Source organism: Nematolebias whitei, chromosome 11, assembly GCF_014905685.2.
Source record: "Nematolebias whitei isolate Nwh7 chromosome 11, NemWhi1, whole genome shotgun sequence".
Classification (NCBI taxonomy): domain Eukaryota; kingdom Metazoa; phylum Chordata; class Actinopteri; order Cyprinodontiformes; family Rivulidae; genus Nematolebias; species Nematolebias whitei.
In genome coordinates, this window is record NC_056508.1 from 39913712 (window position 1) to 39930207 (window position 16496).

The following is a 16496-nucleotide window of genomic DNA, read 5'->3' on the forward strand; positions in this document are numbered from 1 at the left end:
ATATATTCTATTTTAATTAACTTTTTGAGCAAAGAAGAAACACAATTAAAGCAACACTAAGCATCTTCTTACATTTGGGTGGTAAGTTGTTGGGTAGGTTTTCTGTCTGTCACATTCTGCATGTGGGATATTACTCTAATGCTCACTGTGCCTTAATATTTACCACAGCAGTGTAAATACCTGAAGCGGCTGGTACTCACCTTATCAACTCTAGTTTTCATTGTACTGTGTCTGTCGCACAACGTTGTGTAGTCCCCGCTTCCTGTTGATGTGTTGCATTGGCCTAGGTTCAGCTAAACTGTAGTACGTGTTTTAAAAAAACATCTGCTAATGAGCGTAGAATGCTGATTTGCTTTGAGCTCAATTTTTTGTTTTACGATAAACTAGTAATCTAGTTTTTGTCTGTTTGCCCGAGTTCAAAGTTTAAACGTTGTTAAATGTCACGGGTCAAACATAAAAAAAGTCTTGTAATTGTAGTTTGATTGAAGACATAACTGGTCAGTTATTGTGGTGAAATCTGAGTATACTGATAGAATCTACAGTATTAATGCTTGACCTCGACCTGTGTTTCTGCAAAAAAAGAGCTGCTGGCTGTGCTATTCCTTGATGTCCTACTTATTGTGTTTTGTTCCTCTTTTACACTGACAAAGAAATCCCAAAGTACATTCAGGTTGAGTCGGGTCCTCTGGCCAGATTCTTCTTGTTGAAACTTTTATCCAAAAGACTTCAGTCTGCGAAGCTGCAACAAACTTAGTCTTATAAGCAGCACCTTCTCATAGTGGATCAACCAGTTTGTTGTTGACATTCAAAACTAGCTGTTCACATAATAAAGGACCATCAGCCTAACATTGATCGTTAGTGCCCTGATGGCCACTTGCTATTCACAGAAGGCTAATGATACTAGCAATAACAGCATTGTAAGAGGGGGACAGTTGAACACGGAGGCCTCCGCTCCTGTTTAATGATGGACGGGTTCTCTTCAGTGGCAGCACGGTGGTGCAACTGGTAGAGCTGCTGCCTCTCAATGAGAAGGTTGCTGGTTCAAATCCCGGTTCGGAGGCCTTTCTGGGTGGAGTTTGCATGTTCTCTCCGTGCATGCATGGGTTTTTTCCGGGTACTCTGGTTTCCTCCCACAGATCAAAAACATACATGTTAGGCTGATTGGTAACTCTAAATTGTCCCTAGGTGTGAGTGAGAGAGTGAATGGTGGTTTGTCTCATTTGTCTCCATGTGTCCCTGTGATGGACTGGAGACCTGTCCAGGGTGTACCCTGCCCCTCGCACAGTGATAGCTGGACATGAGCACCGGTGACCCCCGTGACCCAAACTGGAAGAAGCGTGTAAAAAATAATGGATAGATAGATGAGTTCTCTTCACAAAGATGGCCTCCTTTACTCCTCTCTCAAACCATTGTTCCTCTCTATCCAGGATGTGAACATCTTCATCCCTGAAAGAGTGACCGCTGGTCTGGAGATGAGTGTAGAGTCAGAATCCTGGCCTGATGATGTTGCTCTTCTGTGCTGGTCCATCCTTTTGGCCAGTGACTGTTTAGTTTCCCCAATGTAAAACTGATCACCCTCCTGACACTGAACAGCATACACAATATTACTCTGTGCCGGGGGACTGGATCTTTGGGATGAACCAGTCTGTGCCTTGATGTATTTTGGGATTTGAAAGCCACTGGGACGTCATGTTTAGATGTTAATTTTTGAAACATGACATCCCAGTGGCTTTCAAACCTCAAAATACATTGATCATGTGAACATCTGGGTTTGGATGTCACCAACAAGCTGGTTGATCCACTATAAGGTGCTACTTATAAGACTGAGTTTGTTGCAGCTCCTCAGACTGAATAAATCTTTTGGATAAAAGTTTCAACAAAGAATAATCCATCCAGAGGACCTGACTCACCCTTAGTAGATTTTTCTACCTGGGTTATTGAGCATGCATCAGACCAGTTCCCAAAATACTTCGACTGTGCTTTGCAGATGAAGGATGCACAGCATTTCTGTGAGCTTGTTTGGTTGGCTGCACTGTACTCATAATTTCAAAAATATATTGAGTAGATAAACAAATTGAAACATCACTTTTTAAATAACTTTTTTTAACCAAAGCAACAAGTTTCAGTTTGGCAGCCACCCTACCAACAAGAGAACACTAATTCTGTGTATTTCCTTTGCTCTGCAGACTTTAATGCCACTAGAGGCTGCTTTTGGTTTAATCCTCTGTCTTTGTGTGGTTTCCACTGTAGAGGGTGAGTTAACCGATCAGGCCAGCTGCCCACGGTCCGCTGGCTCTGATCCCCAGACGGTCATCAGTGACACAGTGCTGCTTTCTGGTACAGTAAAGGGGAAGGTGGCCGCTCACCTCTCTCCACACAGCCCCCCATCCAGGTACAACCCCTTCAATGAAGACTCGGACACAAATACCTCAGCAGACGTCACACCAATTCACATGGCCAGGTATCACAGTACCGCCGCTCCTGGAGGTGAGGCGGAGATCCACAGCTGCGAGCTTGAAGTCATAAGGTACAGCATCTTTACTTTCTAACATTAAGGATCAGATTCTGTCTTTCCTTTCATCTACAGCTAACCCTTCTTCTTATTCAAGGATGGCTAAACGAAGGAAGTCAGCCAGGAAGCGACAAGCGAGGGGTTCCACGGATTCCAGCAGCAGCATCCATAACTCCGTCTCCTCCGAACACACAGAAACAGAAAATGGCGCCTTCACCTCAGATGATTCATTGAGCTCCACTGTAGCACAGGCGGATAGTGACGGAGAACTCTGCAGAAGCCGGGTTGGATCAGTGATCGTGGAGGAAGAAGGAGAAGAAAGCGTTGAGGGCCTCCTGCGTCTCCCAGAGATGACAGACACCTCCATGAACAGTGTTGGCCAGCCCCTCCGTGATGTCATGGACCGGCTCAATGGCTCATGGGAGAACCCAGAAGCGAAGGGGGTGGAGGAAGAGAAGAACAGTCACGTCGTTGATCAGAGCGCCGAGCCTCCAACGCAGCAGCCCTTTCGGGAGGATTCAGAGGGCAAGCCGCCTGACCCTGCTCCAGGACAGACGTGTGTCTCCCCTCTGGACCAACGCTCCAACTCCCTGCAGGCCTCTGCTGTGTCTACAGACTTGTGCTGCTTTACCCCCATCAGTCCAGACCTTGCTCACACAAGTGGTGGCCACAATGACTCTACAGAGCAAAGCCAGTCACAGACTCTTTCAGGTAGCCTTGAAGATGACAAAGAAGCAGAAGCAGGACAGAAGCCCCACCTGAAGGAAAAGGACAACGTCCGAGAAGATCCAGAAAACAAAACGACTGTCGAGGAAGCAGAACAACTGCCGGAGGAGAAACTTAGTCCTTGTGAAATGTCTCATCCAGCAGAGTTCAAGTAAGAAGTTCCTTCAAATGAGGTTTTTGTTGTAGCCACGTGTATCTAATGTGTTTTATCCTTCATATTTCAGGGTGGACAACAATCACTTGCTGCTTCTAATGATTCATGTGTTCAGAGAGAATGAGGAGCAGCTTTTTAAGGTGAAGACAGAAAAAGACATTTTCATGTGTTAAATCAGAAAAAATGTGAATATCGGATAAAAATTTTTTTAAAAGCTCTTCTTCTTTTTCTTAGTCTTATTATTGATCTTATTATTTTTCTTCTTGTTGTTCTTATTTTTTCAGCTTTTCCCTCTTCAGGGCTCTCCACAGAGAGTCGTCCTCCTCCATCTCTGTCCTCTGCATCCTCTCCAACTACCTCCATGTCCTCTCTAACTGCATCCATATATCTCCTCTTTGTCTTCTTCCTTGCAGCTGCATTTCTAACATCCTTCTACCAGTATACCCACTATCCCTCCTCTGGACATGTCCAAACCATCTCACTCTGGTCTCTCCAACTTTATCTCCCAGTTGTTCAACCTGTGCTGTACCTCTGATGATCTCATGCCTAATCTTCTCCATCCTTGTCACTCCTAAGGAGAACCTCAACATCTTCATTTCTGCCACTTCCAGTTCTTTCTCCTGTCTTTAAAATATTCTTTTAAATAATTACTGTGGTATCTGTTGCCAGGAAAGATGGAGGTTTTGTCATCTGTTTTCACATTAAGAAGTGGTTTAGAGAGATCCTCAGTGGACTTGTTCAAGTTTAACCTTGTCTCTTGGCTTTTTATCTTTTTCTCAGGCTGAAAAATTAAAACTTCACTGTTTTTACATGAAACTGTGCAATCAAAATGCATGTTTTATAATTTATTTTCTTTTTGTGTTCAGATGGTGAGAATGAGTACAGGTCACATGGAGGGGGACCTGCAGCCTCTGTATCTGCTGCTGACTGACTGTTACATCTACCTACTAAGAAAGGGTAAGTGGATTAAACCCAGGTTCTCTGGCTTTAAAATTATTTTATTTTGCAATATAGGACACAAAGTGTAAAGCTGATGCCATCTTCTTCTAGCAATTCATTTTTTCTGTGCATTTGGTTCTCATCAAACTATTTTTTACATTTTCATAATAGAAAATAATAATGCTGTTCGACAAACAGTTTGACAGACGCCAACATGAACCTAAGCACTGAAACTGCTTGTTTTTGCTGTATTTTGTTTTTCTCAGGAGCAGCTGAAAAGCCCTACACAGTTGAAGATGCTGTTTCTTATAATGAGCTTGACTATCTTTCTGTAAGTTACCTTAACTTATTTAGTTTTGTTATTTTAAATATAGATGCCTTCATTTTTTAGGGTTTCCAGTTAATTTGGGTTTCTGTTCAAGATTTTTGTGATATTTTTTCCCATATGGCACAATTTAATGATGCAATATTTACATCGTATTTATTGATGATGCAGATGGGGTTGTTGGGTTGATGACGGACAGTCTTAGTTTTGCTCTTAAAAGATAGTGATAATATGTTCCCATTAGGTGGGCCTCGACCAGCAGACGGTGACTCTCGTTTGCACCAACAGACGAAGAAAGTTCCTGTTGGATACTGCTGATGTCTCACTGACTGTGTGAGTAGATCCTTATTTGTGTGTCTCGTGTTTCTTATTGCTCTAACTTGTACCGTAATTTTTGGCCTATGGAGCGCACCCGAATATAAACCGCATCCATTAAATAAAAATGAAATAATTGTACGTATATAGGCCAAACTTGTCTATAAGCCGTGGGAGTCCACGTTGTTACACAGAAAGATCTTTTAAACTTTTAATTAAACGCATACCGGTAACATACACAAATACGTACAGTAAATGCGTTTTTCTGAACAGTGCCTGTAACATGACTGGTTAAAAAAATAAATACTTAGTCTACCAGAAAAAGTCACTGATCGCTATGTTAAAAAATAAAAAATCTAAAATCTTCAATCTTGTTTTCGGTGGCGATTGTTTTGGCTTTCAATCAGATGTACACGGTGGAAACACCTCGGCCGTCTGCTCTGTGTGTTCACCCAGTCTTCAAGAATGTTTTCAAGTTCTGGCCATCTGCTGTTTTTTACCTCTGAAAGCTTTTGTTGTCTGTGCATGGATTCAGTTCTTCATGCTGCCGTCTCCAGCGTCTCACCATCGATTCATTGACACCAAGCTTACGTGCAGCAGCTCTATTTCTTTCTTCGACAGATTGATCGCCTTTAGCTTGAAAGCTGCATCAAATGCATTTCTTCGTGTTTTCCATGATGAGGGTGTGTGCATGACATGCAAAATAACTGATCTGAAGAATTTAGTGAGAGTGCGTTTGATTTACAATAATTTGAAATTTCATTGGTCCACTGTGACCTGTTTGGTAATGTCACTGGTCTTATTAAAACAAAAATAAAACATTTAACCTTTATTTATACAGGTAGACTCACTGAGTCACAAGGACCCACCCCCAAAAGAGAAGTGTAATGGGCAGCTATGTGAGCGCCCGGGTTTGATGCTAAATGTTTTGGTGACATGAAGCTCGTTAGCCCGTCCAAAATAATTAGCCGCAGCGTTGTATAAACCATGGGGTTCAAAGCTTGTGAAAAAAGTAGTGGCTTATAGTCCAGAAATTACAGTAGTTTGTTTTTGTTTTCCTGCACGTGCAGACGTATTTGTCAAAGGTAGTTTTTACAAAATATGTCAATAATCATACGTTATGCATTAGACTGAAGACTCGGACAGACAAGTCAAAGAAAGTGGAGGATTGTGTCTTAACTTCCAGTTTGTTTCGTCCCTCGTTTTCCAGCTGGTTCCTGTCTGCTCTGACGTCAGCCATGGTGCAGGGTTGTCGTGAGCCTCCCTATCCGTCTGTTCTGACAGATGCTACAATGGAAAAACTGGCTCTGACTAAATTTGTCTCCCAGGAGTGTCACAGTGAGGTAGTGTTGAGTATATTGGACTGTTACAGGTTTTCACGACTGGCACTCGCAAAGAGAACGCTGTATCAATTAGTTATTAGTACTACTTATATTTATGTAGTAATTTCAAACCAATGTTGCATAAATTAAACATGAGTGGAAAATTGGCACGGTCTAAAACATAGTCTCTGTTTTCACGTCATTCAAAAAGTTAGCAACTGTTGTCATGCTCTGCCTTTACTCTTCTGCCATTTTACAGTTGCAGAGTTTCTGATCTTTGTCTGGCATTCAAATCACAGGTTAACGGATCGCTTGATCGTTTCTCCAGGTATCTGAAGTGTCTATTCATCTGTACTCCCTGGTTCACTGGGAGGACCCTATGGACTTGACTTTGTCCCCTCAAGGTAGCACTCCAACCTCTGGAGTACCTTCCAGCACAAAGGAAGGAACTATACTGTACATGTCTGGAACTACATACCTGGGTAAAGAGTTGTGGAAAAGCTGCTATCTCGTTCTCAGGTACGAGCCGGTCATACATCCCTCAGATGTTACCGCCGCACTTCTTTTAACGGTTAATTAAAAATGAATCATAAAGTGTAAATATCTAAGGTTTGAAGGTCACTTTACTTTACAAACACATTAAAACATGAATGTCCTTTCCCTTTTAATGCTCATTCGTTCAAAGTTAAAACTGAAGTTGTTTTATTCGATCATTCATTGATACAGGGCTATGTACCGGTAGTTACTTTCAAATGATAATTAAGAAAACACTACAACAAAGGTTTTTTTTTTTGTTTTTTTTTAACCATTGAACTCTGTAATTGCTTCCTCCTAACAAGGTTTTGAATATGTTAAACATTTTAAAGGCAGGTTAGCATTAGCATTGAACGGTGATACAGTAATATTTGTCCCATCTAAAAATGGCTGCAATATTGCTTTAAATTTTGTAATTAAAAAAGTACTTTGTATAATAACAAAAAAAACAACAACACATGTTTTAAAACAGGGAAAACAGTTTAAAATACACATCGACTTGGCTCAATTATTGTGTTTTGTTATATTTATCCAACATAATAGATAGCCCTAAGTGTCTGATGTAATTTTGTGCAGTAAAGGGATTCTGTACCTGTATTCGGAGAGAACAGATGTGACACCTCTGCTGTCGGTCACCATGGGGTAAGTGTTCGGACGCTGACAGACATAACGTTGAAGTTTCAAAGTTCAAAAACTGAAACGTTTGGAAATGAAAGCATGCAGTCTGGGAAGTTGACGAGCTGTTTGTGTCTCCGTTTCTCATTAGCGGAGAGCACTGTGGAGGCTGCCGTCGCTCCAACATCACAGATCGGCCCCACGCCTTCCAAGTCATTCTGACAGAGCGCCCCCCGCTGGTGCTCTGCGCTAGCAATGAGCAGGAAATGGCTGACTGGATGCAACTCCTCTGTCAGTCTGTCTCTAAAGGGGTAAGAGATTATCTACGTACCAAGCATTTGTTGTGTTTAATTCTTAAACATCTTATCTTTAAACTATATATTTTTGTGAAAATCTAGAAGAATAAAAATAGATCATGTTTAGTGAAGCATAAATGACATTGTCAACTCCATAAGTTAATTGCATACACATTTGAACTCCTATGCAACGTTTTTATTTGGAGTAAAAGAACTGTAGCCATCTTCCCTCCAGGTGATCCCCCAGGGTGTGGCCCCCTCCCCGTGCATCCCATGCTGCCTGGTAATGACAGACAACAAGCTGCTAACTTGCCATCAGGACTGTCAGACCAGTTTTTTCCGTTCTCTGGGCAGCGCCGATATCTGCAACGTCACCGCTGTGAGCCTGGAGCGTGACAAGGAGTACTGCGTTGTTGTGAGTGACCCGCTGCTCGTCCAGTTAAAGAAATCCTTTTTTTTAATGTAGATGATATTTGTTGTCATTATTCTTTGTTGAAATCAGGTCTCTCTTGTAAATGAGTCCTCGAGGCTCAATGGGATTTCCCTGTCTAAATAAAGGCTGAATGAATATGAAATGAATAAAGTAGATATTATATTTTTGTACGAGACCAGTTGCTTTTCTTTTATTGTTTTTTTTAGGAAGGAGGGTTTGGATTGTAACTTAACATGTAACATGAATTTTATTACTTATGTTGTAAATTATAAATATTTAATAAATAAATTTAAAAAAGGATATATAGTTTACAATCAATCAGAAAATCTCAAATATTTATACATATACCATAATTGCTGGTATATAGAGCGCACCTGAATACAGTATAAGCATCGCACAGTAAATAAATTAAATTAAATTGTACATATATAGCTCAAATCCCGGTCCAAACATGGAGTTTGCATGTTCTCTCCGTGCATGCGTGGGTTTCCTCCGGGTACTCTGGTTTCCTCCCACAGACCAAAACATGTATGTTAGGCTAATTGGTAACTCTAAATTGTCTCTAGGTGAGTGAGAGAGTGAATGGTTGTTTGTCTCTGTGTCCCTGTGATGGATTTGTGACCCGTCCAGGGTGTACCCCGCCCCTCTCACGGTCATTATCGGACATGGGCACCAGCGATCCCCGTGACCCAAAATGAAAGAAGCGGGTAAAAGATAATGGATGGATGGATGGATGTACATGTATAAGCCGCAGGTGTTAACGTTGTAACATGAGTGGCAGCACACAGCTACTGAGAGAAATGTGCAGTTCTTGTTGTAGATCAAGATTCAACCACCACATGGCGTTTCATAGACTTTAGTTTGCTTCTCAACACAGAGTGAACACCACAGGTCATCATGACAACTACCTCCCTCACTCATGTTTACTCTACTGAATGGACTAACTAACACATAAAAAACACATAAGAAGAACAAACTAATCACTGATAAAAAAAAACAATGCTAAACAGCTAACCAAAATAATAATGTCATGTATTGTCATCATTGTATGTTCCCATTCAATGGTGAAATTGGCTCTCTGCATTTCACCCATCCACCACCAGGTGGTGCAGTGGGCAGCTGTTGAAAGCACCCAGGGAGCATTTGGGGATAGGGTGTGCTGCTCAGAGACACCACGAGATGTACAATGACTGGGGATCGAATCTGAGACTTTCGGGTCCCGAGTCGGCTGTCCTGCCTCTACACCATCTTGGCAAACAAATGATTAACAATGAACATATATTTTACCCATAATCCCTCCCTGAGGCCATGTGACTGACAGTCAACCACAATGAACCATTGAGTCTCATTGAGTCATGAGGCCCCACCCCCCAAGAGAGATGTGTATTGATGAGACTACCTGTATAAATAAAGGTTAAAAAACAAAATCTGGCCAATGAAATTACCTAACAGGTTACAGTTGAATCATTGAAATGGGAGGGGGGATCCCCCTCTGCGTCTGTCTGTGTGTTAAACAGTAAAATAAAGTCACAAAGACCCACCCCCCCCAAGAGAGATGTTGAATGGGCAGCTATGTGAGCGCCCAGGTGAGATGAGGCTAAATGTTTTGGTGGCAGGAAGCTCGTTAGCCCGTAAAAAAAAAAATCCATAAATTAGCCGCAGCATTGTAAAAGCCGTGAGGTTCAAAGTCTTTGAAAAAAGTAGCAGCTTGTAGTCTGGTAATTATGGTATATTCAATTCAAAAATACTTTATTAATCCCAGAGGGAAATTAAGTGTTGTTGTAGCTCATTTTCCTTGTTTCATAAAAGAGTTGTTCTAGATGTTGATGGTTGTGGGTGGGAAGGATCTCTTGTGATGGTCCGTCTTATAGCAGATCTGAAAAAACTGGCCACAGATGTTGATCCGTTTACTTGCACTTGGTTGGCCTCCTGGGCTTCAGGATCACCTGAATGTTGGGCAGAAATCCTCCCAGGGCGATGGCCACTCCTCCCAGCAGCTTGTTGAGCTCCTCGTCGCTGCGGACAGCCAACTGTAGGTGCTGATGGACGATCCTGTCCTTCTGCTGTCATGAGCCGTGTTTCCTGCTAGTTCCAGGATCTCAGTGGTCAGGCACTCGAGCACAGCTGGCAGGTAGATGAAAATGTGTCCACAGAACATCCTTTTCAACTCATTTGAAATTTAGGGCTGTAGTTGAGATAATACTTGAGCTTTTGAGATGTTAATCAGCTGCTGTTGGTTGTAGAAACTGCCTTGTTGCCATGGTTACGCATCATAACAAATGTCCAAAACTAAAAAAGTTTCCGTAAAAATCCTTCCAGCTGCACAGCATCTGATACCAGAGGAAACAATCATCCAAAAAATGTGATTTACATCCAGAAAAAGAGGAATTAAAGTTTCCAAAAGCAAAATCTCAGAATGAAAGTAACAGAGCTGCTCCAACATGCAGCCACCTTGAGCGGCGCAGTTCTAGAACCATGTGTATGTATGTATGTATAAGTGCTTCCTACTAAGGTACTTATTCAGGTAGTTCAGGTTACTTTGTAACAGAATAATACAATATCATTTTTTTAATTAAATATTTTTTTATTTAACCAGGAAGTCTTTTGAGATCTTTTTTTCCACAAAGCTTGGTCAAGATGAAACAGCGTTACAGCATTTTGAACTAAAGATTACAGTTACTTAAAGTACATAAACGAAATAAAACGAGTCAGGATGAACATAAAATGCATACAAAGTCCAGCTTAAAAACAACTTGTGTGCTCTTCAGTTACAGAAGACTTTATCAGAGTTTTAATCTTTCCAAAAGAGACAAAAGCGTTCAACTTCAGTTTGGTTTGAATATTATTCAATGACCAAGGTGAAAAATATGAAAACACTTTTCTAAGATTAGAGAAAAATCCTGGGAACTATAACAATGAGCCAACTGGAGAACCACAACTCACACAGGTCTGTTAAAGGATTAAAAAGTACACAAACAGAAGTATATTGTTTAGGGGTTCACGATATTGGATTTTTGGCTGATCTTTGATACTGATACGATATTTTTTCCCTAGACCTACACAGCTTTCTCTGCTGTGGAATTAAAATACTACATTGTTCTGCATGGTCTTTGTCAGTTTGACCTGCTACCAAATGCAGAAGGGGCAGAAAATGATGCAACACTTCAACTTGGATTATGTTTAATGTCAAATTTATTCATGACATTTACTCTCTAACACAATGACAACATTCAAACAGTGCAAATTTGTAAATTTTCACAAATTTAAACTCAACAGCGCGTGTGACATAACATTGTGCTGAAACGATGCTTTTTAAATCGGTTAGTTATTTTGATGGAATGTCTGATATTTAACTTTATCGCTAATATCGCCGATCCCATGCCGATGATATCGTTCATCCCTAATATTGTTTCCATAATAAACGCTAAAATCCATCCGCACGCTAACGGTACAGCAACACATTTCTTGTGTGTTAGACTTGAATATAAACACAAACTGATGGTGACCAAGTGTCATTAACATAATAATTAACATTAAACTCATCTGAGCACAAGAACAACAGCTGCGATGTTCACCAGACGGAATATAAACATGTTTTCTGACTGACGTAGAGCATGCTTGTGTGTTTTGATGTCTGTATTGAAGCCTTTAAACTAGACTGCTGTGTCTGTAGGAGTTCGCAGCAGACCGGGTCCAGTTCCTCCCCCCGTGGGTCTTATACTTCAGCGGCTGCCAAGAGAGAGATCGACTTCTGCAAGAGTTAGAAAGAGTATGGAAAGCCATTTTTCAGGTCAGAGGAACCTGTATGCTGTCATTTGAATAGGATAAAGTACAAATATTTAATAATAATAATTTAACCACGTGTTCTGTGAGGTTAAGTTCTCATGAGTGTCATCCTTCGTCCGCAGGTCGACCTTCCCCGCAGAGAAATGCGCGATCCGTTGGTGCAGAAACGCTGCGGCGAGGCCCTCGAGCTGATGAGGAGCGCCTGGCAGAGGGCGGACAGTCTGGCTCGAGGCAGAGCGCAGCGGGAACCGTGGTGCTGACGGACACACACACACACACACGATAACCCGTGTGTGTGTGTGCGTGCGACGCTCTTAGCCAGCGCAAAGCAGCCGGTTGATCAATCAGAATTATGGATGAGCGAAGCTTTAGAAATGTTTTTTGCTGACGTTGCAGAGCACGTAACGAGTGACACGTTATTCTCCGTCACGGTAACGGTTTATCTGAACGTGATCAAACTCTGAGAGATGGTTCTGAAGCGGGCGAGTAAGAAGTTGAGTCGGAAACAGAAACGAACAGCCGGGAGCTTTACCACGAAGTGAGAATGACCGCGTCAATCAATCTGGGTGTTTTGTTTAATTTTTATGCACACTGGGTTAAGTCCACACTCTTGTGCGCACACAAAAAAGATGAATAATTGCTGCTTGCCTTAACGTCCACAACAGTAACTACTTGTTTTGATAACACTAGCTGTGGTGTAGGTTTACTACAGAAGTGCAACGCTGTCCAGAGCGGTGCGTTCTCGCCGACGGTTGTGTCTGATATTCAGATTAGTTTTTGTAACGTCACTCTGCACCTCCACCACCAGTTCTCCTGTCGAACAGCAGCTCATCAGCAGCTGGGAGCTTTTACACAAACGGTGGATAACGTGTGTGTAACGTCAGTCTGAAGTTTTCTTATAGATTTTATCAGGAGGTGCAGCACGATTGCCTTTTCTCCACTCCGCAGAAACAAACGGAGGTTTCCATGCATACTTGCACTTTTTTTGTTTTTTGTTGTTGCCGGTATGAGTCACGGTTTTGATTCAATAAATTATTTGTCTTCATCGGTTCTGCACAAACATATTGGAGAACAGTTTGCAAACTCTTCAGTCGGGTGGTGAAACTGCAACTTTCTCCCAAGTGAGGTAAATAAAGTAAATATTAAGATCTGTTACTGTTGTCACTAAAACAGGAATGTAATGATTTATTTTGCAATGACATTGCCTTTTTTATTAGAAATAACAAGTAGTTAATTGTATTAATGGTATTAAATCTTATTAAATTATTATACATTATATATAGTATTAAATATTAATGGCATTAAATAACCAGTATGATTAAATTAAGTCGACATTTAACGAGATGCCTCACACGGGTCAGGTTTGGCACACGGCACTGACGCTTTATCGATTACAAGGTTTGGGTCCTGATTTTGTTTGAGGTGCGTGTAAATGTGTTGGATTTGAAACCGAAAGATTTCTTTGGGAGGGATTGTTTGGAAAAAGAAAAAAACATTTTATTTTGTTTTTTGCTTTGTTGAAACTGCACATTGTTCAGTATGCACTATATAAGAAGCACCACCCAGCTGTCCAAACATCTGCAGTCACACTGTGTTCTTAATCAGGGGGTTCAGCCTTTTTAAGTGCCACTAATCTGTGTCTGTTTTATAAAAAAAAAAAAAAAAACTGGAGAATCACTGTGTGGGTTTACTTTTGTTCTGTTCACAGTATTTTATTGAGCGTTTGGGGTTTTGCACATAGAGGAGCAGAGCATTGGCTCCAAGAACAAACAGTTTTATAAAACATGCCTTTTATTAATTCAGTGGGTTTTAGAGTGGGTTGTGCAGTTAAACCCCCCCCACCCCAATGAATTCTTGAAGGAATTACAGCCTCGGGAGGACTTACTTGAAAAGTTTCTTGGGTTAAAATGTGCCTGAGGTAAAGAAAAAAAGTGAAACAAGTAGTTTTTTAAGCAGTGTTTTAAATGTGGAAAATTGCTGGTCAATGATGGATAAAACCTGTGAAGCGATGCGTTTATTAAGAAGAAAGTTTGGATTTTATTTATACGTACTACTCGCATGTAATATTTGTATCATATTAGCAGGTTTACTGAGATGCAAATGAAGGCCTAATATGCATAACTGCTGAAGTCTACAGAAGCACACGCATGTTCAGAGGTTTTTATATTGACGCCTGCAGTGAATGTACAAGTGAAGCTTTTGGAAATTGGCAGCGCAGCTGAATAAAGCGTAAAGAAGCTCTTGTGTACTCATGCTTGTGTTTTTAACAGTTACACTGAAGGTGACAGCAGGGACGCACGGGCGAGAGCTGCTACAGAAAATGACCTCGCCTTCCGAAAGAGGTTTTTGTATGCAGCGTGGAGCGTGTTTGGCTTGGAATTTGCACGTGACTGATTCTGACACGTTTTGTAAAAATGTTAATGCAATGCACTGATGTGTGAATCTCATAAACAGTAGGGGTGCAACAATACATCGATTTATATCAATTAAATGATTCATGATTCAATTATATTGTGGCAAAACTAAAACATCGATTCATATCGTCATCTTTAAAATGCGCTTTTATTTTGAAATTCCCAAGTCACGTCTGTCACCATTTCCGTGCACAGCTGCGCTCTGCGGCCACCTCAGCAACATGGCAGGCGAAGCAGAAAACGCAGATAATGAACTTCGCTCTCCTGCTGGATTTAAATCAACACTGGAAATATTTTGGATTCCGACAGGACGACGACTCAACAGACAGAACTCTTGTCGTATGCAACAGGTGCCAGTGTGAGTTAAAATATTCGAGAAACAACAAATTTGGCCGTTCACCTGAAGAAGAAACGACATTGATAGTCATGTAAGCTCAATATATTTTTTGTTTATAACTGAAAGGTAATCAGGGCACCTTTAAGTTAAGTGGTTTAAAAAACGCACTTAAACGAGAAATGTGAGACTATACTGAACAGGTCATTTATTTTTATGTTTTCATTGTAATTGATTGTATTGTATTGCCTAGTCCACTACATCATTAAGAAAAAATATATTTTATTTTAATGCCTGGTGCCTGTAATAACATAAATAAAATGGTTAAATCATATTGAGCATGCATCAGGATATGTTAAATCATATTTAAATTGTTTTTGGTTAATTTATATGTAAATGAGATGGGCATTTGATATCGCAATATATCGCTCACAGACTTGTGAATCAAATAGAATCGAAATCGTATCGTGATATCGAGACAAATCGTATCGTCATACAAACAAATCAATATAATATATCGTGGTAAAGCTGGTGATTTACACCCCTAATAAGCAGTAAACTTTGTAAATGTTTAAAGTAAAACCCATTTTAAGCTAAAACGGTTTTTTGTTTGATAACAGCAATATCTCAGAAAAATGTGTGCCGTGTTTAAATGTGACAAAACAGCTGCAAACATCTGCAGCTGAGTCCCGTTCAGTCAGAACCACTGCCTATTTAAGGCTTTTAAGACCACTTCTTGTTTCTATGGCAACAACAATCTTCTTTAGATATAATAGAGTGAACCTTTATAAAACGTTCACGCTATTAAGATCCATTTTTCAAGGTTCTTTGTCATTCACATCACATGTGGTACATGAGGTGGAACAAAATTGTGTACCCAAGGTCTCAGTTGCATCCAAATATAGCAAAAATATAAAGTATAAAAAGAAATGGTGTACAAGGATCTAAAACTAATAATGTAAAATAAAATGGTAAATTAATAAGCAGCCCGAACATGAGTCTAGTGGGTGTTCTGTGAATTTTTTGGCACGTAACTACTGTTCACAGTTTTTGTGCTAATTCATCAATTCATATTTCAAAACGTTCAGCTCGTCCATGTTCTGACGTTTATTATTTGTGCCATTCTGTTTGCAACATTGAGCTTTTTCTTGCCTATTTTTTTTTTCATTAAGAATACATGAAACTTTCTTCACATCCTTCAAAGCTTTTGTGCTTTAAAAGCTTTTGCTGCTCATTTCGGCTGCTGTTCTGATTCAGCTTCTTTCTATTTTATTCAGCTATTTCTGCTTTTCAGATACTTGGATTTTTCTTTTGCTAGATTTAGCTTTTTTCCTACTATCTGCTTATTTTGTGCTGTAGTGCTTTCTAAGCATTTCAACTTTTAATACTCCTTTCAGGCCCTTTCTGCTAATTTTGGATTTTATTTTTTTTTAGCTTTTTCAGCTACTTTTATTTCTGCTAATTTAAGAGGTTTTTTTTTAATCTTTTCAGCCTATTCCAGCTTATTCTGCTCTATTCAGGTATTTCAACACATTTCTGCCATTATTCTACTGCTTTCTGTTTTTATTTTCCTGTTTTCAGCAAATTTAAGCTACTCAAATTCAGCTCGCTTCAACCTTTCAGCAAAAACCATTCAGCAATAAGCATTCACTGCATTTTCACAGGAAATGCAGTTTCTCTAGTATTAAATACTGCATCGTTGCAGGCTACTTTGAGAGTATTTCATTAGGTTTATGAGGTTTTAACAAAGCATTCATCATTGTTTTCTCTCTCTCTAATGACAGAAGCTGG

The 16496-nt window shown here is 40.3% G+C and overlaps 1 protein-coding gene across 1 annotated transcript in view; it reads left to right on the forward strand.

The window, feature by feature from the left end:
• The window catches only part of plekhm2 (pleckstrin homology domain containing, family M (with RUN domain) member 2), an 18174-nt gene extending 5718 nt beyond the window's left edge, over nucleotides 1-12456 (forward strand). The window contains exons 8-20 of the mRNA XM_037684346.1: nucleotides 2251-2527; nucleotides 2610-3389; nucleotides 3463-3532; nucleotides 4259-4349; nucleotides 4598-4662; nucleotides 4901-4989; nucleotides 6182-6314; nucleotides 6622-6812; nucleotides 7404-7469; nucleotides 7594-7753; nucleotides 7974-8153; nucleotides 11845-11961; nucleotides 12080-12456. Coding sequence (XP_037540274.1) covers nucleotides 2251-2527; nucleotides 2610-3389; nucleotides 3463-3532; nucleotides 4259-4349; nucleotides 4598-4662; nucleotides 4901-4989; nucleotides 6182-6314; nucleotides 6622-6812; nucleotides 7404-7469; nucleotides 7594-7753; nucleotides 7974-8153; nucleotides 11845-11961; nucleotides 12080-12217 — 2357 coding nt within the window. The 3' untranslated portion in view covers nucleotides 12218-12456. The remainder of the gene's footprint in view (nucleotides 1-2250; nucleotides 2528-2609; nucleotides 3390-3462; nucleotides 3533-4258; nucleotides 4350-4597; nucleotides 4663-4900; nucleotides 4990-6181; nucleotides 6315-6621; nucleotides 6813-7403; nucleotides 7470-7593; nucleotides 7754-7973; nucleotides 8154-11844; nucleotides 11962-12079) is intronic.
• Nucleotides 12457-16496: the final 4040 nt, after the last annotated feature.